This window comes from Schistocerca piceifrons, chromosome 9 (assembly GCF_021461385.2).
Source record: "Schistocerca piceifrons isolate TAMUIC-IGC-003096 chromosome 9, iqSchPice1.1, whole genome shotgun sequence".
Lineage (NCBI taxonomy): Eukaryota > Metazoa > Arthropoda > Insecta > Orthoptera > Acrididae > Schistocerca > Schistocerca piceifrons.
Window position 1 is genome coordinate 210,912,816 of NC_060146.1, and position 25,397 is coordinate 210,938,212.

The 25,397-nt window shown below is 39.7% G+C and overlaps 1 protein-coding gene across 2 annotated transcripts in view; it reads left to right on the forward strand.

The window, feature by feature from the left end:
- LOC124717145 (endoribonuclease Dicer-like) overlaps nt 1-25,397 on the forward strand; it is a 309,406-nt gene that overhangs the window by 235,417 nt on the left and 48,592 nt on the right. For both annotated transcript variants that reach the window (XM_047243898.1, XM_047243897.1), the window contains 4 exons: nt 155-333; nt 6,601-6,839; nt 16,721-16,878; nt 20,166-20,372. In XM_047243898.1, coding sequence (XP_047099854.1) covers nt 155-333; nt 6,601-6,839; nt 16,721-16,878; nt 20,166-20,372 — 783 coding nt within the window. The remainder of the gene's footprint in view (nt 1-154; nt 334-6,600; nt 6,840-16,720; nt 16,879-20,165; nt 20,373-25,397) is intronic.

A 25,397-nucleotide genomic window follows, 5' to 3' on the forward strand; every position in this document is an offset into this window, starting at 1 on the left:
GTAGCAGTTACAGGGTATGATTTGTATGAGGAAGTATCTACACATTGACTCCCTTGTGCAGTCTTTTACTTATATATCAAAGCAGAGAAGCTTTTATGTTTCGATATTTTCATATAATGGTTATATTTATGCACATTTTTTTTCTATTTTGCAGTTGTATATTGTAACAAAAGTGTGTGAGGACATGTCACCTCAGACACCATTTCCCTCTCCAGATGTCTCATCCTATGAAGATTATTTTGTTTCCAAATACAATTTGACGATTGTACAGAAAGAACAACCGCTCCTTGAAGTGAAGTCAATCCCCAAGACCTTGAACTGGCTGAGGCCACGGTAAGTATAACTGTTTCACAAATTATAAAAAATGTGCATGGAGAGTGGGTGCCTTCATATAAAAAACTTGGAACTTCTATTTTGTCTCCCTCCCTATTCCCCCCCCCCCCCCTTTCTTTTTCTTTCTTTTAACTTATTTATATCATTTTAGAAATTGAATTCTTCATGCTTGCCTTATGCCCTTGCTTGTTATGACTCAAAGTAGGGGGATCGTATGGCCCCAGATGGCTCTTGCATGCAGTTCAGTGAATATTGCAACCACACAACATTTTGCTTTGCTGTTTTTCTCTTTGTGTGTTGTCCTTCTTTTGTGATAGGTGAGGGGTAGCTTCAAAAGTTTGAGACTGACCTCGAAAAATTAAACTATGATCACAAAACTTTAACATGGCACATTTTTCTCAACAATGGATCATTTCTTCTATTGAAAACCAATTTATTTGGCAAGATTTGCGACAGTTTGTCACTTACAACCGTAAACTGTTAGCACTGCGTAGCGGCAGTCAGCAGCTTGTGTTCTTGTGCTGAATGTTGCCATCTCTTGGTCTCAGTGGCCGAGATTCAATTCCTGGCTGGGTGAAGGATTTTCTTTGCTCTGGACTGTGTGTGTTTGTTTTGGTGGGGGAGGGGAGTGAGTCCTCCCCATGATCGACACGCAAGCCACTGAAGTGGTGTCAAATAAAAACATTTGTACACACCAGCTGGTCAGAACTGCCATACACACATTTCACTTTGCTACACCGTGACAGACCAAAAAAACAGTCTGCTTCACTTTGATAGATGGTGGTCAGTTCTTCACCTTGGATTGGTGCATAAGGTCTTTAGAAGGTCTTAGTGTTTTTCCACCAGTTTAATAAACACAACAGCTATACATAACATAGACTTTAGTCATCAGTGGTATATTCTCCTTCACTGTTTAAACATTCCACCAATGTTGGAGTATCTTTTCAATTCCATGGCTGTAGAAATCGTGTAGTTCTTAAGCAAAGAACTTGTCAAATCATGTTCAGAGCGCATTTTCATCTGGAAAGAAAGTTCCATGAAGGTTGTTCATTAGAGAGTGGAAAAGGTGAAAACCTTGTCACTCCTGTACTGTGTTGTTGCTGCTGCTGCTGCTGCTGCTGCTGCCCCCCCCCCCCCCCCCCCCCACAGTCTAGCAGCATGCAGGCAGACATTACCTTGAAGTAGCCTCACTGGCCGGAAGCAATTCATAGTACACTACACTGTCACTGTTCCACCAGGGACATAACATTATCTTCAGTGGATGCGTGCAGGCCTTTGCATGGGAAGTTGCTGCTTTGTTTGGACTCAACCATTCCTTTCTTCTCCTTACATTAGCATAAGGACACAAATTCTTATCACAAGCAGCGATACAGGGTAGGAATGGTCAGGTTTTGCATATATAGCCAACCACTGAGTTTTGTAATTTTGGCTTAGAGCATGTGATACCCATACACCCGATTTTGAACCATCCCCATTGCATGCAGATGATGGTAGAATGATCACACTTCATTATGTTTGCAAATTCTCGAGTACACTGATGTGGACCATTGAGGATTAATGCAGTAAAACGATCTTCATCAAACCCCGAAGGCCTTTCTGAAAGTAGTGTGTCACTAATGTAAAAACAACCCTCCCTAAAATGAAAAATCCATTTTCTTGCCGTGCTCTGTTAAGTAGCATTATTGCCGCACATGGCACAGGTATTTCCACCCCTTTGTCCACAGCTCGTGGTCGTGCGGTAGTGTTCTGGCCTCCCACGCCCGGGTTCCCGGGTTCGATTCCCGGCGGGGTCAGGGATTTTCTCTGCCTCGTGATGACTGGGTGTTGTGTGCTGTCCTTAGGTTAGTTAGGTTTAAGTAGTTCTAAGTTCTAGGGGACTGATGACCATAGATGTTAAGTCCCATAGTTCTCAGGGCCATTTCCACCCTGCTTCACAGCTGTCACCCTTCTATCGAATTAAGACAGAAGAGTATGTCAGAAATGTTCCAACTTCTCCAACTGGCACTCCATTTACTAGTGTCTACAGCTCCACTCACTACCTCCAAATGACAGAATGACAATATGTAAACTCAAACAGCAGTGGGGAACTACAAATGACAATCTATAAATAATTAAACCCACACCAACTGGCATACCAAAATGCAAAACAAAAATGCTACAAACTTATGCACATATCTAATATTTCCACCACTTGCTGCACTCCTTTGTCTTGGAATGATAGTGGTGCATGTACCACTCATCTATGGTACTTCAGTGGCTAAAGAGCTCGTCTGGATTAGTCTGACATCTGAAATAGATGGGAATTTCACCAGAAACAGGTGCAGTATCCTCAGGTCGATGAGTAACATAACAGATCTGTGGCAGTATTGCTGGCCAGTTGATGTGGCTAGTATTGCTGAAACACTCCTAGCTTAGAGAGGGTTAGGAACTGTTAGAGAGCAACCTGTACTTTTAGTTCTGAAAGCTAGGTACTGCATCACTTTCACATTTCTGTATGTCTGTCAGCAGTTCTACGCATTCCACCACGCAAATGTAGTAGTGGCCCACATTTATGTCTTGAATTTGTTAATTGACTTTCTTCTTTGCTATATAAAAATGTTGTAGACAAGATAGTATCGGGAAATTGTTGAGGGCTACTGTCATTGTTGATAACATTGATAATAAACCAGTAGCCAAGTATAGTATAACAATTTTCGTAACACTTTGAGGTCCAGCCCCTTAGAAAAATATCTAGCCCAGAAAACTAGCAATTTATGCCATTATTTAAGATGTTACTGGCACGTCTTTGAGATATTTTAAAGGACAATATACACTAAAAAAGACTAAAGAAATAACAGAAAGTGTGTGAGCTTCTGAGGAAAACTGTGCAAGATAAGTTCTTAAGTAATTTCGTGTGTAATATGGCTTTTCTGTGAAAAAGCCTGAAACACTGGCATGCAGAGAAGTATGTTGCAATTGTAGCAGTGCCAGCTTGTCTTGCTTGCTTTGACAATAGACTGTTTCATCTTCTCCAAACAAATCTTGCAAACTGATGTTGGATGCTGCTTCGTTTCAGTTGCTGGAATGTCAGGGAAATGTCATCGTGTGAGCCAATTGCTGATATTGCCCCTAGGAACAATTCCTTTTGTTGAGCCAGTGTTGCTGTGTGCTGCAAGAGCCCTTCAACAAATTATTCAGACTATTCCTACTTTTATATTTCTCCCTCCAATCCAGAATTATTCAGTTCTTTCTTTAGAGTTTCCAAAATTTCTTACTCAACAAATGTGACATATTTGTAGCCGAATTACAAAAAAACATCAAAAACTAATGCACTCTCACATGAATTTTCTGCCCTCACAGGCAAATAATGGCGTTGTTAGTCATAACAGTAGCTTGTATGTTTGCTATTGCTTCTGTCAGAGTAATTTTATAAACAGGCAACAGTGGGTAGAACTGTCAAAGACATCCATACATTGTTGCTCATATGAAACCAGTTAAGTTTTCAAGTGATAGGTGGCTCGCATATTGTGAAACATTGTAGCCCAGGTAGTTTTTTGAATGCAGTTTGTGTCCCAATTTGCACCCTGGTTAGCTGGTATCACAGTCAAGGATATAGAACAACACTCTTCAATTGTATAATGGATTGTTTGATCAGAAGTTATATTACTACATTAAGAAAGTGGGTGTTTGTATGTGGGAGGCAGGAGGTTGCATTCTTATCGAAGATTCTGACAGAGTTTATTTTGCATCAGTTTTCTTTTCTTGTTAATGTGTGCCTTGGTGTCTAAATTGGCTTCAACATTGGCTTACTGATTAATTTTTCTGTGGCCAAAAGTACTCTATTCTTGTATTTGATGGAGGCTGTAGAAACATAAATGTACGGATATTGATACTTCCATAGATATGTTTTAGTGTGAAATTTCCAGTATCCTTAGTCTGTTCCAGCAAATCTTCAATCTCACTAGTATTCTCCCTTCATTTTTGTGTATTCCCTAATTCTGTGCCACAACGAGTACATTACTTGTGACACAGAACTTTATCCGTAGAATGTTAAGGTGATTTTGAGTCTTGGATTTCACTTATCTCTAAGTTATCTGCCTAGGAAATTGATGCAAAAGGCCACACACACCTTGACTATGTAGGATTACCACACTGTCAGTTGTATGTCTTCTCCTCCTCCTCCTCCTCCTCCTCCCCCCCCCCCCCCCCCATTGGCACTACACCCCAGGATGGGACGTGGCCTCCTCAATAATTTACCGCCATCCTCTCTGGAATTCATTGTAGACCTCCAGGTACGGCAACTAACTTGGGGCGCATCTTCTTCAACTCCATCTCAACCCTGGTCATCCTCTTGCCTCCAGGTCCACTGCAGCAGGCTTTCCTTGCAGGGTCTGTCTCATCGAGTTGTATTACATGTCCAGCCCTTCTCAACGTACGCAACTTTATGAACTTGACCTCCTTATAGCAGTCGTGAAGCTCATCATTCCTTTGCCTTCTCCAACTCCGATTTTCATGTACAGGTCCAAAGATTGCTCTTTCCTCCATTAATTTTCAATTACATCTCCTCTGCACTCATATCTCCTCTGCACTCCAGTTTTAGAGGTGAGAATGCACTTTGTAGATCTCTAAGTGTTATACTCGTTAGGTCCAACACATCTGCATATTCCACCTGTAAAATATCTCTTACTTATTTACAGTAATTTTGGTTGTGTGCCTGGATTTTTCTTTCATTATTAGGCTTATTACTATTCCCTAAGTCAACGGTGCAGAATGGAAGATACAGAGTTGGAGCAGCATAGGGTTCAACATAGATTTCAGAGAAAGATTTAGGGTTCAACATAGATTTCAGAGAAAGATTCAACAGTTCACATTTCAAATCCCTTTCATAAACCAAATCACCAAAATGTATTAAGCACATATGAACATTAGTATCAGAAAACTTACATGCACTTTTATAAGAATTTATCCATTTTTGTTTAGACTAATTGTTATGAGGAAGTACAGAAAACTTCATTGCTAACTTTTTTTCATTGTCTGCTGTGAGTGGTACAACTCCTAATTGCACAGCAAACCATTACTTTTCACTGAAACCAATTCGAAACACATTCTCAGACTCTTTCAATCCACTGATAACTGTAGCATACTCTGCATTTAATTGTTCATCAAATGTATGAACTCACACTCATGTAAACATTTCAATGACGATGACTGGCTGCAAACCCGAAATCTTTTTGAACAGTTGATCCGCCGGGAAAATTTCAAATTTGTGACATAACAGGTTCCATCTTTGACAGGCAGGCTACTGTACAGTGGGAGGGTCAACTGTGCCGTAAACATCACAGCCAGCTACTCCGTGCACACCCCGTGACCCCTGCAGTGTTTTCTAGTAACCATGCTATCAACTGTACATAGCGCTGACAGTAAATTTTACATTACTTAAGTTCTCCAGTGACTGATTGTATAAGTATTACTCTGTTAAGACAACCATGACTGACTGACATGGAACTTCACAAGATGAATGCTGGGCACCAGCTGACTGTGGCCTAGTGTACAGTACCTGTTTAAAGATGTGCCTAATACTGTTTCTACAAAATCATGAAATACATAGTTATAACAGTTTAAATAATATCATAAAATATGTGAAAAGTGGAGGACATGTATGCCTATTGGGCAGTGAAGTTATTTCAATTAACAGTTGGTTATGAATTCTTAAATTAGTAGAAATGAAAAGTTTTATTTCATGTGACAGAAGTTTGTTTGTGCTCTGGTATTCCAGGATTTAGAAAACCCCTCTGAGAATTTTCTGGAAACTGAAAATTTTGAATTGAAATGTTATTCTGGGAAAATAGTATATTTTTGTATAACAAAAATCAGGAATAAAATATGATGACACTGGATTTTTGAAAGAATTGCAGTCCAAGATTCAAACAAGCTGGAAAATAATGTTGAACAAAGTCAGCAAAATGGAAAGGATAGATTACTTCTGACCACATAGAGGAGGCCATGAATCACAGGCAAGCACAGTGAAAAGGATGGCTAAAATATTTAGACTTCCGGACAGAGTTCTTCTTATGACGTAGAAAGCGCACGTGTGCCCACACACACACACACACATACACACACACACACACACACACACACACACACACACACACACACACACTACTCAAGCATACATACCTATTCTCTCTGGGCTCCGGTATTATAACAAGTGCAGCCACTCCATTTTGCTGCTTTCGATCTATTACCCTCTTAACAATTACCTTACATGAGAACTGTTGTCTGCAGGTCTTCCCCAGAATCTCAGCAACATTTGAGTAAACGGAAGCGCCTCGAACAGCAGAAAGATTTTGAAGAGCACCTTGTGCCAGAGCTGTGTGGTTCTCATAGTTTTCCAGGAGGACTCTGGCTAAAGGCTATCTACTTGCCCACAGTCCTGCATCGTGTGACGCAGATGCTGCATGCAGAGGAGTTTAGGAGCACAGTCGCTAGAGAGACTGGGCTGGGCCCAGTCGACCACCCACAAGGCAAGTGAAATCTAGAGTGCTTTATTTTGTGTGTGTGTGTGTGTGTGTGTGTGTGTGTGTGTGTGTGAGAGAGAGAGAGAGAGAGAGAGAGAGAGAGAGAGAGAGAGAGAGAGACTTGCTTAAAATGGAATTGCCTGGGACTAATATAATTGTTCAAATTGGACAGGTTTCCAGATTACACAAAACTCACTGGGCTACGTAAAATTTGTCAGGTATTGTGCACAAAAGTACAGTAAAAATTTTTAATTATGCATATACTGTATTTACGTACCTTCACTCCAACTCGGTAGATGTTCATTTACAGTATATTGGACAACAGAATACTGGACTATTACACTAATTGATAAACAACATGGAATTTCTATATTTTTAGTCGAGCTTTAAATTCGTTTATTATTGTATGTACATTCATATTATTCCCATGTGTTATTTGCTTTATGTTTCACTTTTTTTGCTACATATCAAGGAGGGAAACTTGTTTTAATTTCCTGTTCAAAATTGTTTTTTTCTAGGACTTTTTTGCACCATACAATAGTTCCAACAAGTTGGGGAATTTGTGTGTGCTGCGAATTGCATAATGTCGTTTATGCATGCAATGTTTTGCATTTTCATTAATTCAGTGATTGCTGCTGCATTTTCTTGAACTTCGATGGCCACATAAGTGTCTTGTGCTTGACCCTCAAACCTCGCTTTGTTGAAGCACTTGGTGACAGTTTCAGGTTTTATTTCCTTTACTGCCAAGCCAATCCAATTTACTGCATCCAGGACAGAAACTGACAGTGCAAAAGCAAATGCACTTCCAGCTTCTTCAGCACTAAGAATTAGAGATTGCATCAGTAACTGCTTATAATGACACTTGAATGTGTGAATAACCCCCTGGTCCATGGGTAGTGGGAGGCTGGTTGAACATGGAGGAAACCAAGCCAATTCCACATTTGATAACATTAATTTAGGGTGGAAGGTTGTCTAGCAAAAGGAGAGCTTGGCAATTTCCTTTTTTTCATTTTGGCAGTGAAAGAGCCCAGCCATTCTTCCGTAAGATCACTCACAATCCAGGCCTCTGTATTGCTTCACCATGTGGCTGGAATCTTACTGATGTCTATGTTTTTTAGACAAAGCGGTTTTGCTGCCTTTACAGTCACCAGTGGCTCTCCATATCAGCTAACGTACTTCCACATAGCAATACAGTGAGTCTTTCCTTGGACATTTTTCCGCCGCTGCACTTTTCACCTCAAATTGCTAGCGATTTTGAAGGTGATAAAACAGTCCCATTTCATCGGCATTGAACACATCTTTCGGGTCATAATTCACAATTAAGTTGGGCAGTATTGCCTTTCATTCTTTTGCTATACTTTCCTGCACATCCTTAGCTTCCCCATACACTTCATTCCACACAATGTTGTGCCTAGCTTTGAAACTGAAACTGTCCAGTCATCCTGTGGATGCATTAAACTCAGTAATTCCTAGCTCTTCAGCGACTTTCAGAGCCTCACTCTGCAACATGGCTCCAGATAATGGTAAGTTTTTTGCCCACACACTTATGAAACATTCCCACACTATTTCGTTAATTTCTTCATTTCCAGTCTTCTTTGCCTTTCTTTTATTCTGCCCATTCTCTTTCATCCATTCATCCTGAATCTTATCCTTGTTTCCTAAAGTCTCGTAAATTTGTGTTTTACCGCATTTGAAACGCAACATAATTTCACGCGCAGAGAGTTTGTCTTTCTGACTCGACTCAATTACATTAATCTTTTTGTTAAGCGTTAATGACACATACCGCTTGTTCGACATCATATTAGTGTATCTCTTAAAGAGCTACTAGTCAACTGAAACTGGCAGAAAGTAATGACTTTGCCGGGTAAAACCATTGTTTAATGGAACAATACCCACCTCTTCCACTGCGCACATTGGAGCATAGTGTTGGTAGATTTGCAACAATGTTCCTGCATGCACCAGCGTGCATCAGTAACAAGGAAAACGAGAAAGCCGAAAACAGAGTGCTAATGAACAAACTGTTTCCTTTGATATACTGTACTGACACTGGGTGTATCTTATTTGTTGTTGCACAGATTAGCCTGGTTTTAAGTCCACACCAAAAGCACCGCACTGGACCTCTTGGTTTTGCGCCGCTTAACAGAGGTGTTAAAAGTAACGTCCTTATAGAGTCATGAATAACTAATGATCTGTAATACAGTATATTATGTAATACAGTATATTTCCTGAACGTTGGAAGATGGAGGATAATGATGGCGTTTCCTGGAGTAAAATATTCCAGAGATAAACTACTCCCCCATTCTGATCTCCAGGTGGGGAGTATTTCAGGTGGTGTCATCAAAAGAGATGAACATTTTAATTTCAAGATTGGGACATGGAACATGAGAACACTTCAAAGAGCGGGAAAACTGGAAAATCTGAAGAGAGAAATGGACAAATTTGAAGTGATCATAATGGGTTTAAGTGAAGTGAGGTGGACAGATAGTGGTGAAATAGTATCAGGTAATTACACAATGTTTTATTCCGGTGGTAGCAATAGTGATGGGAAATGAATTAGTGCAAAGTGTTAATAAAGTCGTGTGTCATAGTGACCATTTAATGTTTGTGAAAATAAATGCAAAACCAGTAGACATTCTTATAGTCCAAGTTTACATGCCAACATCAGATCACGATGACGAAGAAGTGGAGAAAATGTATGATGAAATAGAAGACATCATTCAGTCTGAAGGAACAGGAAAAGTAAATACTGTAATCATGGGTGACTGGAATAGTGTGGTTGGACAAGGCAATGAAGCAAACATTGTTGGACAATATGGATTAGGAAAAAGAAACAACAGAGGAGGAATGCTAGTGGAATTCTGTCACCGAAATAATTTGGTGGTGATGAACACTTGGTTTAAGAAAAGCAAGAGTAAACTGTACACATGGAAGAGCCCAGGAGATATGAACAGCTATCAGATAGACTGCATACTCGTCAAACAGAGATTTAGGGGCAGTGTGAAGGACGCCGAGACTATGCCGGCTGCCGACATCGACTCGGATCACAACCTTTTGGTTGTAGATAGCACAGGGCTGAAGAAGATCCGACAGCATGGGAGCAGAAAACAGAGATGGGACTTGGAAAAGCTAAGAGAGAATAACATGGCAGTAAGAGAATCGTTAGAGAAAAAATTTAACGAAGTGAGACACAAAAATACAAGTGCAAGTGCAGAAAATCAGTGGCAAAATGTTAAAATGGTTTTGTTAAATACTCTGAAGAGTGAAGTTGGGAGGGAAACAAAGAGAGCGAGAAAACCCTGATCACCAATGAGATGCTGGAGAAGATGGAGGAAAGGAGGAAGTGTAAAAATGTTAATGAAGAAGAGTACAGAAGACTTAACAACGCCCTCAGGAGGTAAACAGACAAAGCAAAGGAAAAGTACTTTGAAGAAATGTGTGACGAAATAGAACAACTACAAAGAAGAGGAAGGTATGACCTCATGTACCAGTAAACAAAGGAACTGGGAGAAGGAGAGAACAAAAGTGCAAGGACATTCGGAATAGAAGATCATAGAGGACAAGTGGTTACTGAACAAGTGGAAGTGCTGAAAACATGGGAAGAATATATAGGGAAACTACATGATACAGAACATCGCCCAGATGACATCAACATAGAGCCAGAGAAAGCTGTTGACAAAGATGGAAAAGGGCCCAGTATACTGACAAGGGAAGTAGAGAAGGCGATAAAGGACATGAAGAGTAGGAAAGCTACAGGGAATGACGACATACCAGTGGATTTGCTTGAAGAAATCAGAAATGAAAGTTTGAAAGTTCTGACACAACTCGTAAACAAAATCTATGAAACTGGAGAATGGCCCGAAGACTTTTTGGGCATCACAATGGTTACTCTCGAGAAGAAAAAGCAAGCCAAGAAGTGTAGTGATTATAGAACAATTAGTCTGATATTGCATGTGGCAAAGATCATTGCAAAAATACTAAATTGACAGTTGGAAAACAAAATTGAAGAAGTGATGGGCGAAGTCCAGTTTGGCTTCAGGAAAGGAAAAGCGACCTGAGACGCCATTGGCATGATGAGGATATTGTCAGAGTTTTGACCGTTAACGAGGAAGTTTGCGCTCGTTTTATAGACTGGCAGAAGGCCTTCAACAGAGTCAATTGGAATATATTGATGAACATCCGTAAGGAAATAAGAATCAACTGGAGAGATCGGAGACTTATAAGGAACTTGTACCTGGGACAAAGGGTAAAGGTACGACCGAACTGTGGAGAAATGAACAGTGTGGAAATAGGAAGGGGAGTGAGACAAGGATGTTGTCTATCACCAAGTCTCTTAAACCTGTACGGAGAAATGCGGTGAGAGAAGCGCTGAAAGGGTGCAGAAACTTCAAAGTAGGAGGACATCTCATCAGCACCATCAAGTATGCAGACGGCCTGGTAGTGCTCACCAAAAATCAGAGACAGCCACAACACATTGTGAACAATTTGGTGGAAACGGGAAGAAAATACAGCATGGAAATCAACATCAAAAAATCAAAAGTGATGTGCATATCAAAACGTGAGAAACACTTGAAGATAACTGTTGACACTCGGGAACTGGAAAATGTGAATCAGTTCCAGTACCTGCGAAGTTTTATCACAAAGGATGCCCACTGCACCAACGAAATCCGAGCAAGAATCGCCATGGCCAAAGCTGCTTTCAACAAGAAGAGGACTCTGCTGACCAGCAAGTTGAGTTTGGCATTGAGGAAAAAACTGATAAAGTGCTACATTTGGAGCATTGCACTGTATGGAGCAGAGACATGGGCCATGAGAAAGAAGGAGAAAAAATACTTAGAGAGCTTTGAAATGTGTTTCTGGAGGAGAATGGAAAATATCAAGTGGAGAGATCACATAAAAAATGATGTACTGCGAAGAGTAGGAGAGAAGAGAAGTATTCTGCTTACAATTCTTCAGAGAAAGGCCAACTGGATTGGACATGTACTTAGACACAAGGGACTCATACACGATGTCATCGAAGGGAAACTCAGAGGACACGCAGGGCAAGGAAGAAGAAGAATTGAAAGATGGAATGAGATACAACAGACTGAAGGAAGAAGCTGAAGACAGGGAACAGTGGAATCAAAAATTCTCCTTACGAAGACATGGACCTGCCACTAGGCAGAATATGACATAATAATAATAACCACAGCGACTGCATAGAAGCGATGGAAAAAACAGATTCCTATAAATATCTAGGATACAGACAAAAAATAGGAATAGATAATACAAATATTAAAGAAGAACTAAAAGAAAAATATAGACAAAGACTAACAAAAATACTGAAAACAGAATTGACAGCAAGAAACAAGACAAAAACTATAAATACTTATGCTATACCAATATTGACCTACTCATTTGGAGTAGTGAAATGGAGTAACACAGACCTAGAAGCACTCAACACACTTACACGAACACAATGCTACAAATATAGAATACATCACATACATTCAGCAACAGAAAGATTCACATTAAGCAGAAAGGAAGGAGGAAGGGGATTTATCGACATAAAAAACCTACATTATGGACAGGTAGACAATTTAAGAAAATTCTTTATAGAACGAGCAGAAACTAGCAAAATACACAAAGCAATCACTCACATAAATACATCGGCTACACCACTACAATTTCATAACCACCTCTACAACCCTTTAGATCACATAACATCAACAGATACGAAGAAAGTAAATTGGAAAAAGAAAACGCTACATGGCAAGCACCCGTATCATCTAACACAGCCACACATCGATCAAGACTCATCCAACACATGGCTAAGAAAAGGCAATATATACAGTGAGACGGAAGGATTCATGATTGCAATACAGGATCAAACAATAAACACCAGATATTACAGCAAGCATATTATTAAAGATCCCAATACCACAACAGATAAATGCAGACTTTGCAAACAACAAATAGAAACAGTAGATCACATCACAAGCGGATGTACAATACTAGCAAATACAGAATACCCCAGAAGACATGACAATGTAGCAAAAATAATACATCAACAGCTTGCCTTACAACATAAACTTATAAAACAACACATTTCCACATACAAGTTTGCATCACAAAATGTACTGGAGAATGATTGAATACAAATTATACTGGAACAGAACCATTATAACAGATAAAACACCACCACATAACAAACCTGACATCATACTCACCAATAAAAAGAAGAAATTAACACAACTAATCGAAATATCCATACCCAATACAACAAATATACAAAAGAAAACAGGAGAAAAAATTGAAAAATACATCCAACTGGCTGAGGAAGTCAAGGACATGTGGCATCAGGATAAATTTGACATTATACCAGTTATACTATCAACTGCAGGAGTCATACCACATAATATCCACCAGTACATCAATGCAATACAGCTACATCCAAACTTATATATACAACTACAGAAATCCGTAATTATTGATACATGTTCAATTGCCCGAAAGTTCCTAAATGCAATATAACGTATACCGTACAGTTAAAAGGAAGTCACGCTTGATCAAAGTCCGAGTCACTTTCCATTTTTGACCAGACATAACGTCTGAGAAAAGAAAGAAATAATAATAATAATAATACAGTAGTACTGTATAGGCTCTTTTTGACATTATACAATGAATTATTAAGTATGTTCTAAGATTTTCTTTCCATTTTCGCATTAGGCACGTTCCGCTTTATACGAAAAAAATCAGCATATAAAAGTGCACTGAATGCGTCGGGACTGAAATACTTGTACAGTTTGGGCAGATTTCCAAATTGTACATTTGCTGATTTGAGGAAGTTCTACTGTATAATATATTATGAGTTATCTGGTGCAAATAGTGTTAAATCATTTCAGACAGATGCTGTGATGGTTCTTTCAGCAATGCCATGGAAGACCCACCTGTCCTGTATGTGTAAAAACATACTTACATGTTCTATGTGTATTTTGTATTTGAGCTACCTATTTTTGTTGTACTATGATGACAAGTCCTGTATCATTATGATATGATCACTGGGTGAACAAATACATAAATAATTAAAATCTTGCACAGTAGCTTCTCAAGCATGTAAATCAACATAATGCCTGTATGGTTTACTTCTGTCTGCCAATCACAGTACACAGTATGTGATGTCATGGAAACATGTTTCTGGGGAAGTAAAAACGAACACGGACTGTTTATTTCAATATTGCCTTTTACCATTTAAAATTGGCGATGACTGTCTGATCCATAGTGTAGGCTGAGGTCTAGGTTAGGTTCCAAGATGATTAATTGATTTGAGTTGGTGAAGCCAGTGAGTGTAACTAAGTAAAAAGCTATTACATTAATCACCCAGCACAATTTAAATCCTTCGTCTAACATATGTGACTACAGTGATGTTTTCATTACGTGTTCTGTGCTGTGACAAAGCAAACCGAGCAGTTCTTTATTAATTTACATCTTTGTTTGAAAGATATAATTTTTGCCATTTGCTGTATGTTTATTAAACATCCACTATACAGATGTGTAGCTTACATGTTTGCTAAGGCAAAGTGCCCTATTTGTTAGTTTTTGTGTTTATGTGCATGTACTACAAAATATGCAATTTAATTGGTGCATCACGTTAAAGGTCTTCCCAAAATTGATCATTTTTGGTACCAATTTTTTGTGCGAAAATGTCAGGGAATGTAATATCACTGGGTAAAACCTATTTGTGAAATACGTTTGTTGACAGTAAGGTATTTTTGTCTGATGTAAAATGCAGAGCATTATCTCTTTAATGGGAAATGAAAGGATATTTTGAGGTTATTTGTAAACCTCTGCATTGACAATAAAAAGTAAAGATTCGATACCGACACCAGATGACTGTCAGTTACCACAAGTAGCAAAATGCTGCACCCAAATTTGCATTTTTATAAGGGAATGGTGAAAATGCCAAATTTAGCAATATTTCGTAAATTTGCCACTATCCCCCAGAAACTACGTAACAATGAAAGTTGCTTCAGATGAATCACACCATCCACCCAAAAACTGCTAGAGACGAACAAGCATTCGTTGGCGGCAACAGTTCCTGTCAGGTTTGAAACAGATTTTCGTCGGCAAAATGTGACACTCCTCACCAGTACCAGTCAGTCAGGATCGTTCTACGACCACTGGTCTTTACCGTTTGACATGGCGCTCCTTGTAGACACATTGTGCAGTCCACGTTAATACACTGACAAATAGGGTGACTTCATTCGTGATGTGATCATAGTTACAGCTACATACAATAGATCCTCTCTGCATTTTGTCACATCTTCAGTCACCCTTACTGCACTGATTCCGTACATCTGTCTAGTGCATGTGCACCATCTCACTGCTATGACTTAACTCAGCATTGGAGGGTCATAATGGCCTAATACCAGTTCTAGAGCACTTCAAAGTGACCAGCGTGCTATTTTAAGGGGGTGACTAATATTTTTCCCAGTGATCTTACAAAATAAGGCAACAGTGTCACTGTAGTTTAAGATCATCATCATCATCATCATCATCATTATTATAATTATTATTTTTGTTATTATATAGAATGATTCAGAAAGAAAGAGCAGATTTCAGTTGTTTATTACAGACAAACTATGAAAGATGGAAGCATATTGCGCATGTCACTGGATGAAGGAAGGTTCAAGGTTCCATGTTTGCAGAGAGGCTATAGCAGACACTCGACACGAGCATCGTGCGTTGCTCGGGAAACATCGAAATAGTAGTCCATTTCATTCCACAAACTAATCAACTGGTCCCTGTTCATTGAATTGGCAGCTTCAACAATTCAGTTTCTCAGCTCTTGAAGAGTAGCTGTCATACATGGAACAAAAGACTATCTTTTATGTACACCCACAGAAAAAAGTTGCAAGGTGTGAGGTCAGGGGACATGGGAGGGCAAAAGCAAACAATTAGATCTTGTCCACTTCTTCCAATCCAACATTCTGGGACAGTGTTGTTAAGAAATTGCCACACCTAAAGGTGAAAGTGAAGCTGGGTGCCAACGTGCATGAAAATGCAATTGTGGGAATCTTCATGAAGTTGAGAAAACAACAAAGTTTTGCAGCATGTCCAATGACATTCCTGTCACAGTTTCCTCTGCAAAAAAAAAAAAAAAAAAAAAAAAGTCCACAACCTTTGTGAAAATAAACAGTACAAAACACATTCTTTTTCAGTGAGTCTCTTTCGTGTTTGATAACAATGCCAGGTTGAATGACAAGGGCAGGGTTTGCGACTCCTCAAATTCTTACATGATGGCAGTTTACTTTACCCAATAGATGAAATGTCAGTTCGTGTGAAAAGATGAGTCCTGAGGAAAAAATGCCCTCTGCCATACCCTAGAGAACTGAAATGCAAGATTCGTATCTTCCGTTATAGTCACTGGACTACTGTTTCAGGAAGCTTAAGTTCCTGACCTGCCCATCTTGTGGACTTAAGAGAGCTCCATGTGAACGCATCTCGGATATGCTCGACATCTTCCTCAGATGTGTGTGGCTGACCAGTGCTCCTCCTTTTGCATATGCAACCAACTTTAAAGAATTTTGTATGCCGGTCATAAATCTGCTTGTGTAAAGGTGACTTCTTGTTGAACTAATGGCGGAATGCACATTTCACTTGAATTGTTAGATTTTGCACAAATTCCACAAACAAGATGATTTGTCTTTTGGTGTAGTCACCATGTTGCTAGGATCAAAGATCAGTGCAGCTGTGTCAAAACTTCAAACCTTCCTCTGTCTAGTGAGATGCGCAGTGTGTTTCCATCTTTTATAGTTTGTCTTACAGACAGTTGAAATCTGTTCTTTGTTTTTGAGTCACCCGGTATTATTGTTGTGCAGCAATTCAATAACATATTCTGTTGTTCTTAGATTTCAGGTGGAGACCACTTAAAGATGAATCATTTCCTGAGGAAATAATTGAACAAGATTTCATACCAGTACAGTCAGGAATGGACAATGCTGTGGTTTCTGAAGATTCTCCAATAGATCTTGACCGTGCCTTAGTTAGTGACATAGCAGGAATTGATGTGAGTTTCAATGCTGTATGTGTTCTTTGACATGCCTGTGTGAAAAATCTGCTGTTCACCCTTTTGGATCCACTGTCGGACTACATCTGACATTACAGTTTTCTGGTACAGTTCCGAAGTCAGACAGTGTCTGACACATTTCCATTACTGCAAAATAAATAAGAATTGGAAAGAATGCAATGAATAGAAAAATTGAATTGGAAAGGTTTAATGACATGGACGCCTGTGAAGTACCTGTGACATCAGTTGATTCTTATGGACAACTGCCTGTATTGCACTTCCTTCTAGTTATGTACATAGAAAGTTGTCCGGATGTGTTTATAATTGTAATTCTTCTTGGACGTTCTGAAAAGAGAGTCCTTAATTTTGTAAAAAAAGAAATTAGTAACAAGAGGACACCAGCATGAATGTTACTAGAAACATGAATATAATGTTAATTTAAAATGTCTGTATTATTCAGCAAATGAAAAGTACTCCCAACAACCTGTGCACAAACAATGGAATGAATAATGGTTACAAGACAGTGGCATACTCCTTGCATGCAGCAAATGTGGGGAAACAAGATTATCAGAATCTTGAGGTGTAAAATCAAATGGTGTTTAATGCTCACCACCCAAAACTTGGGCTTTGTTAGGACCTGTGAAAGAGAGTCTATACCTCTTCTAGTCAGTACCCTCTACCATTATGTCAAAATATACATATGTTGATGAGATGGTACGCATCATTGAGAAAGCTTTTGTCCTGAAACTGTGCCAGTGTTTTTTAATAATTATTTAGTTAATATGGGACATCATCTAAACTGAATTGAGGCTTTCTTGGTACGAGGACCTAGTACGTTATTTATACGGAAAATTATTTACAATAGTAGAAGTAACTTCAGGTGTGCCACAGGAAGCTGTGTTGAAATCCTTGCTGTTCATGTTGGATGTTAGTGACATGGCTGACAATGCTAATGGTAACCTCAGACTTTTCACAGATGTTGCAGTTAGCTGTAATGAAATATTAGCTGAAGAAGTCTGTAAAAACTTCCATTTAGATTTTGATATGATTTAAAACTAGTCCAAAGATGGAATTTTTTTTGAAATGTTCAGTAATGTAAAATTGTGCACTTTACAAGACGAAAAACATAGTATCCTATGACTATAATGTCAGTGAGTCAAAGTTGGAATCAGTCAACTAATATTAATACCTGAGTGTAACACTTTGTTGTGATATGAAATGGAATGGTCACATAGGCTCTGGTGTAGGTAAAGCAGGTGGAAGACTTCAGTTCATTGGCAGAATACTGAGAAAATACAATCAGTCTACAACACAGACTGATACAAATCTCTTGTTTGTCCCACCTTAGAATAATGTTCATATGTGGGACCCATACCAAATAATACCAAAATGGGATACTAACAGTATTATGAAAAGGAGAGCTGCTACTCACTATATAGTGGAGATGCTGAGTCGCAGATATGCACAACAAAAAAAACTCCAGAATGAAATTTTCACTCTGCACCGGAGTGTGCGCTGATATGAAACTTCCTGGCAGATTAAAACTGTGTGCCCGACCGAGACTCGAACTCGGGACCTTTGCCTTTCGCGGGCAAGTGCTCTACCGTCTGAGCTACCGAAGGACAACTCACGCCCGGTCCTCACAGCTTTTTTCTGCCAGTATCTCGTCTCCTACCTTCCAAACTTTACAGAAGCTCTCCTGCGAACCTTGCAGAACTAGCACTCTGAAAGAAAGGATATTACGGAGACATGGCTTAGTCACAGCCTGGGGGATGTTTCTAGAATGGTAGAGCACTTGCTCGCGAAAGGCAAAGGTCCCGAGTTCGAGTCTCGGTCCGGCACACAGTTTTAATCTGCCAGGAAGTTTCATATCAGCGCACACTCCGCTGCAGAGTGAAAATCTCATTCTGGAAACATCCCCTAGGCTGTGGCTAAGCCATGTCTCCGCAATATCCTTTCTTTCAGGAGTGCTAGTTCTGCAAGGTTCGCAGGAGAGCTTCTGTTAAGTTTGGAAGGTAGGAGACGTCGTACTGGCAGAAGTAAAGCTGTGAGGATGGGTGAGTCGTGCTTGGGTAGCACAGAAGGTAGAGCACTTGCCCGCAAAAGGCAAAGGTGCCGAGTTCGAGTCTCAGTCGGGCACACAGTTTTAATCTGCTAGGAAGTTTCAACAAAAAAACTGTCGAAAAGTGGCCAACAAGGCCTTTATTGAAAATAGACAGCATACACACTCACACAAACACAACTCGCACACACATTACCACAGTCTCTGGCAGCTGAAGCCGGACTACGAACAGCAGCAAATGATGGGAGTGGCAGTCGGGGAGGGGGGTAAAGAGGTGGCTGGGGCAGGAATAGCAGGGTAGGGGTGGGGGACGGTAAAGTGCTGCTTGGGGGGAGCATGCAGGGACGAGGAGGAGAGATGGTAGGGCAGCTGGGTGCTGTCAGGAGATTGGACAGTGGGCAGAGGATGGGGGAAGGGCATCCATTAGTGTAGTAGAGGGCTGTGTAGTGCTGGAATGGGAACAGGGAAGGGGCAGGATGGGTGAGGACAATGACTAACGTAGGTTGAGGGCAGGAGGGTTACGGGAACGTAGGATATATTGCAGGGAAAGTTTCAACATGCGCAATTCAGAAAAGCTGGTGTTGGTGAGAAGGATCCGTATGGGGACGCTAATAAACACAGAGCAAGGAAGTTGGAAATGCTTTTTAGTTGACTACAAATGTGTAACATAAGAAATATGTCTTTTCTCAAGCAAATTTACAGCTCTGTATTACATTAATAAAACCAGAATGTTTATTTACAACTGAATGTCTATATTTGACTAATACAGGAGAAATGGAAAACAGGGCAAAAAATTAAGTAACAATCTTAAGAAATATATTCAGGCTAATAAAACACAACGGTGAATATGGGAATGGGGGTAATGGAGATACGTGCCAAAAGCTGAACAACTAAATATAACAATGAGAAAGCATAGAATGATATTTCACAGCCATCTAATTCAGATTAACGAAACAGGATATGCAAGAGAATGATACATTTCAAAAGAAGATTTTAGATTGTCATCTCCAGAGAAAACTGGATCAAAGTAGTCAGAAGTTAGGGAACATAAGCACTCTGATTAAATGAAAAATTGGAAGTTGTATCAGTAGTAGTTATTTGTGTACTCCATAAGAGGTCCAAATTGGGTATAATAATAATAATAATAATAATAATACACATGAAACTCACAACAAAATGCTTCGTTATACTTTTCCTGTCTGTTAACAAACTTTGCTCGTTTCAGATTCTTCTTTATGATAAATATTGTAATGGAGGTATTGATACAGAAGATCAGGAGAGGAAAAATACTTATGATGGGGACACACTAATGGAAAATGGCTTAGGAGATGGAAATGAGGAGTCATTTACTGCAGCTATCGCAGTTCCCAGTATAAAACTATTGGACGTCCATGGCGGAGTCGTGGGACCTCAACTGGCAGAAGTTCTCAAGGTCCGTATGGAGAGATCAGGCTTCTGGTCCTCTGGTCATGCTGTTATAGTTGTTTAAGTCTGTTGATGTAATTGAGAACCCAGCACACTGTTCCTAGCATAAAATTTATTTTATTGTAGAGTTCTTTACGAAGGCTTAACTGTTGCTCCCGCATGGATGACAGTTGGTTAGATGAGTCAAAACAGTATGTACGAGGGCTATTCATAAATTAAGTTCTGAGGTCTGCATTTTTTGTTTTAAAAAAAAGGTAGATAAAATTTTTTTGAATGCGATCTTGTACTTACATTCTGACTTTACTTCTCCACAGCCATCATACAAATTAAAACATTTGTTGTACCATGACACAAGCTTCTTTATCCCTTCATCAAAGAGTGGCGCTACCGTGTGCTTTAGCCAGTTGTTGACAGAATCCTTGAGTTCATCATTGGTTGTAAAGCGCTGGGTAACCAGCGAGGCCTTCATCTTGGGGAAGAAATGAAAATCTCTTGCTACCAAGTCCAGACTATAGGGAGGATTTAGAAAAATCTCTTAAGTTTTTCTTTCATTCCATTCGCACTCTGGGGTAACACATTGCCGTGGAGTAGAATGATTTCTTAGGTAATCGTCCTGTGCCATTTGTTTTGCACAGACCTTCAGAGCTATGAATTACATTATAAACCTATGATGTCACTGTATGCTCACTCGTTACTTCCATGATATCTGTTGTCAAAATTCCTTTGCAATCCCAAAAAACTATAACCGTATTGTTATCGTTTGACATTGCTTCAGTTTTTTAGCCTTACTCAGAAAATGAGTGTGCATCCTCTTTTGCCTTGTTCCTTAGTTTGAGTTCATATACTGCACCCATATCTTATCCTCGGGCATGATAATGTTCACAAATCCCTTCCTGTTTCATGGTAGCACTGAAGAAATGTCATGGCTAAGCCATTATTTCAGTTTTGGTTATACATTTTGGTACCTTCCATGAACAAAACTTAATCTCTCTATCAGAGTCTTAAAAAGGATTGAACTGATATCTCACGAGACAATTCTATCAACATTATCCACAAGTTCATGAGATACATCTGAAAGTCCCATCAACATTTTCGTCCTGCACATCTATGAGACCTCTGAATTTTTTGCACCACTACTTCACACACCATCACATTAAACCATGTTGATTCAGTGTTTAATGCATTGTTCAGGTCCTTTCAGTGTCAACATTGTCCCAACTCGCGTACCTGCAACTGTTGAAAATAATTTTGATGAATATAAGAATGAAATAGTACATTGTCTGTGGCCTTCAGAATAGTCAGGTTTGAAATTTATTGGATTGTCACAGTCTCTACTAGTAAAACAGTGAATGGCCCATTACCTTTTCTCAGTAACTGTCAAGGAATCTGAGGAGTTTCTTTACAAAGTATGGCACAAAAATCTCAAAAGACCTGAGTTCAGGATTTACATATTTTGAATGCCTGTAATGGGCCTCATTTACCGTATTTACTCGAATCTAAGCCGCACTCTTTTTCCGGTTTTTGTAATCCATAAAACCGCCTGCGGCTTAGAATCGAGTGTGTTGTGGATTGGCAAGACAGCCAATCCACTAGGAGGAAGCCGAAAGGCATGCGTTTAAGCTCACGCAGGCTGACGTGAGGTCTGGAACAGGACATGGAAATGAGAATAGCCAAAAACGTACGTAGCTGCTGGAATACTTAACTTTAATCCATAATTGGTGAACATCGCTCTTGACGGTACATGTTTTACAGCATCAATAGTGACTGGTAATGGCGCCTTGCTAGGTCGTAGCAAATGACGTAGCTGAAGGCTATGCTAACTATCGTCTCGGCAAATGAGAGCGTAATTTGTCAGTGAACCATCGCTAGCAAAGTCGGCTGTACAACTGGGGCGAGTGCTAGGAAGTCTCTCTAGACCTGGCGTGTCACGGCGCTCGGTCTGCAATCACTGATACGACGTATACTAATGGACCGCGGCTGATTTATAGGCTACCACCTAGCAAGTGTGGTGTCTGGCGGTGACACCACAGAGTGCAAAGTAAGCAGAAGTTCTGAAAAATGTTGGTAGGTGCCGCCACAACTAACTTCTGCCATCGAATGTATGTAGCGCTACACAGGCATGTTTTGCAGACACAATGATAATACTGGCGCCAAAACCTCTGCGTCAGTAAATAAATTAAAAAAAAAAAAAGTGGAAGACGAGCTTTTTTTCTCCGCCCCAAGTTTCGACCACTGCATTCTCATACAGTATCCAACGAAGTAAATACAAATTCCGTATTGTTCATTTTCGAATGTAGCAGCATTTCAATGTACTACGAAAATCTGACTGGCAAGACTGTTTGGGTTGTTTGTCAATATGACCAACTCTACATTCTGAATTTTTTCCTTCCTTGGAGAAGAGATGGTTGCTAATAGGAACTTTTTGAATTGTGAATCACATGCAGTATTCTCTCCACCATAAGAATAATACGAATGTAAACATTTTGCCATGTATTCTTTTGTGTTTGCTGCTATCCCATTTTATCCAGCCGGCCGGAGTGGCCGTGTGGTTCTGGGCGCTACAGTCTGGAACCGAGTGACCACTACGGTCGCAGCTTCGAATCCTGCCTCGGGCATGGATGTGTGTGATGTCCTTAGGTTAGTTAGGTTCAATTAGTTCTAAGTTCTAGGCGACTGATGACCTCAGCAGTTAAGTCGCATAGTGCTCAGAGCCATTTGAGCCATTTTATCCTGTCTGCCTAATAAACACAAAACTAGAGTGAGACAACAGCAAATGCGGAAGAATATACATATCGTGTCATGTTTATGTCCGTATTATTCTTATGCCTAATAGTGATACAGTCAGAAATGAGGCACGGCAATTGACTAGAGTTTTAAATCTAAGATGACTCTAATTTATGTGCAGAATGTAATGTACTAAAGAGGCGTCTGCAAAGATTTTCAAACGGAGAAAAATTTTCGCCTAACTCACATTCAGAACATCTTCTATCATACGCAGTCTATTATTTAGCTCTTGTTGATCATTATCAAAGAAAGCAGCAGTGTAAGTAACAACAAATAGCAATCTCTTGCCATTGTTTTGCTAATGAGACGATTTCTCTCTCTCTCTCTCTCTCTCTCTCTCTCTCTCTCTCTCTCTCTCTCTCTCTCTCTTTTTTTAAATTGTAAGCGGCGGTAGCGTGCACAAAAGCAAGCCGTGCTGCGAGCGGCGACAGGCCGTAAACACTCATTATCAGAATGTGACAAACAATGCATGACACAGTACAATAATCCATTTTCAGCTTAGTAAAGACCTATAACAAAAAGAACGGCACTTATCGGATAAAAAAAAAATAAACAATCAATTCAAACCAGACGAAGCACGTGAAAAAGGAAGGGTACCCGTATGAATACTGACGGATCACCTGACGCATAGCAATGGCTACCTGGTAAAGCTTAACTGCTAAGCTTATGACTCGAACCAAACTACTGTAGCTGTATCGTCATTCATTTGACCTAAATTGTGTCTCATATTACAACGGACCAACTTTGTTTCGATTTGAATGTGCAGCCTAAAACTTTTCTCTCCCCTTGAATTTCGAGTCTCAAATTTCAGGTGCGGCTTAGATTCGGAATTTTGTTTTTCCTTGACTTCGAGTCTCATTTTTCATGTGCGGCTTAGATTCGAGTGCGGCTTAGATTCGAGTAAAACTCGAATCTAAGCCGCATTTTTTTTCCGGTTTTTGTAATCCAAAAAACCGCCTGCGGCTTAGAATCGAGTGCAAAGTAAGCGGAAGTTCTGAAAAATGTTGGTAGGTGCCGCCACAACTAACTTCTGCCATCGAATATATGTAGCGCTACAACAGACATGTTTTGCAGGCACAAAGATAAATACTGGCCCCAAAACCTCTTCGTCAGTAAATAAATTTAAAAAAAAAGGTGGGAAACGAGCTTTTTCTCCGTCCCGAGTTTCGACCACTGCACTTTCATATATTATCCAACGAAGTAAATAGAAATTTCGCATTGTTCATCTTCTAGCAGCATTTCAATGTACTATGAAAATCCGACTGGAAAGACTGTTTGGGATGTTTGTCAATATGGGAAACTTTACGTCCTGAATTTTTTCCTACCTGTGAGAAGAGATGGTTGCTACTAGGAACTTTTATGAATTGTGAATCACATGCAGTATTCTCTTCACCATAGGAATAATACATTTTGCCATGTATTCTTTCGTGTTTGCTGCTGTCTCATTTAAATCCTGTCTGCCTAATAAACTACGAAACTAGAACGAGAGCACAGCAAACACGGAAGAATACACAAATCATGTCATGTTTATATTCGTGTTATTCTTATGCCTAATAGTGATACAGTCAGAAATGAAGCACGGCAATTGACTAGATTTTTAAATCTAAGATGACTAATTTCTGTGCAGAATATAATGTATTAAAGAGGCGTCTGCAGACATTTTCAAACGGAGAAAAATTTTCGCTAAACTCTCGTTCAGAACATCTTCCATCATATGCAGTCTATTATTTGGTTCTTGTTGATCATTATCAAAGAAAGCAGCAGTGTAAGTAACCGCGCACAAGAGCAAGCCAAGCCGCGAGCGGCTGCAGGCCGTAAACACTCATTATCAGAATGCGACAAACAATGCATGACACAATACAGTAATGCATTTTCAGCTTAGAGTGACGTAAATACATAACGGCACTTATCAGATCAAAGAAAAATAAGCAATCAATTCAAACCAGACGAAGCACGTGAAAAAGGAAGGGTACCCGTATTAATACGGACGGAGCGCCTGACGCATAGCAATTGCTACCTGGTAAAGCTTAACTGCTAAGCTTACGACTCGAACCAAACTACTGTAGCTGTATCGTCATTCATTCGACCTCAATTGTATCTCGTATCATAATGAACCAACTTAGTTTCGATTTGGAGGTGCGGCCTAAAACTTTTATCTCCCCTTGAATTTCGAGTCTCAAATTTCAGGTGCGGCTTAGAATCGGGAAAATTTTTTTCCTTGATTTCGAGTCTCATTTTTCAGGTGCAG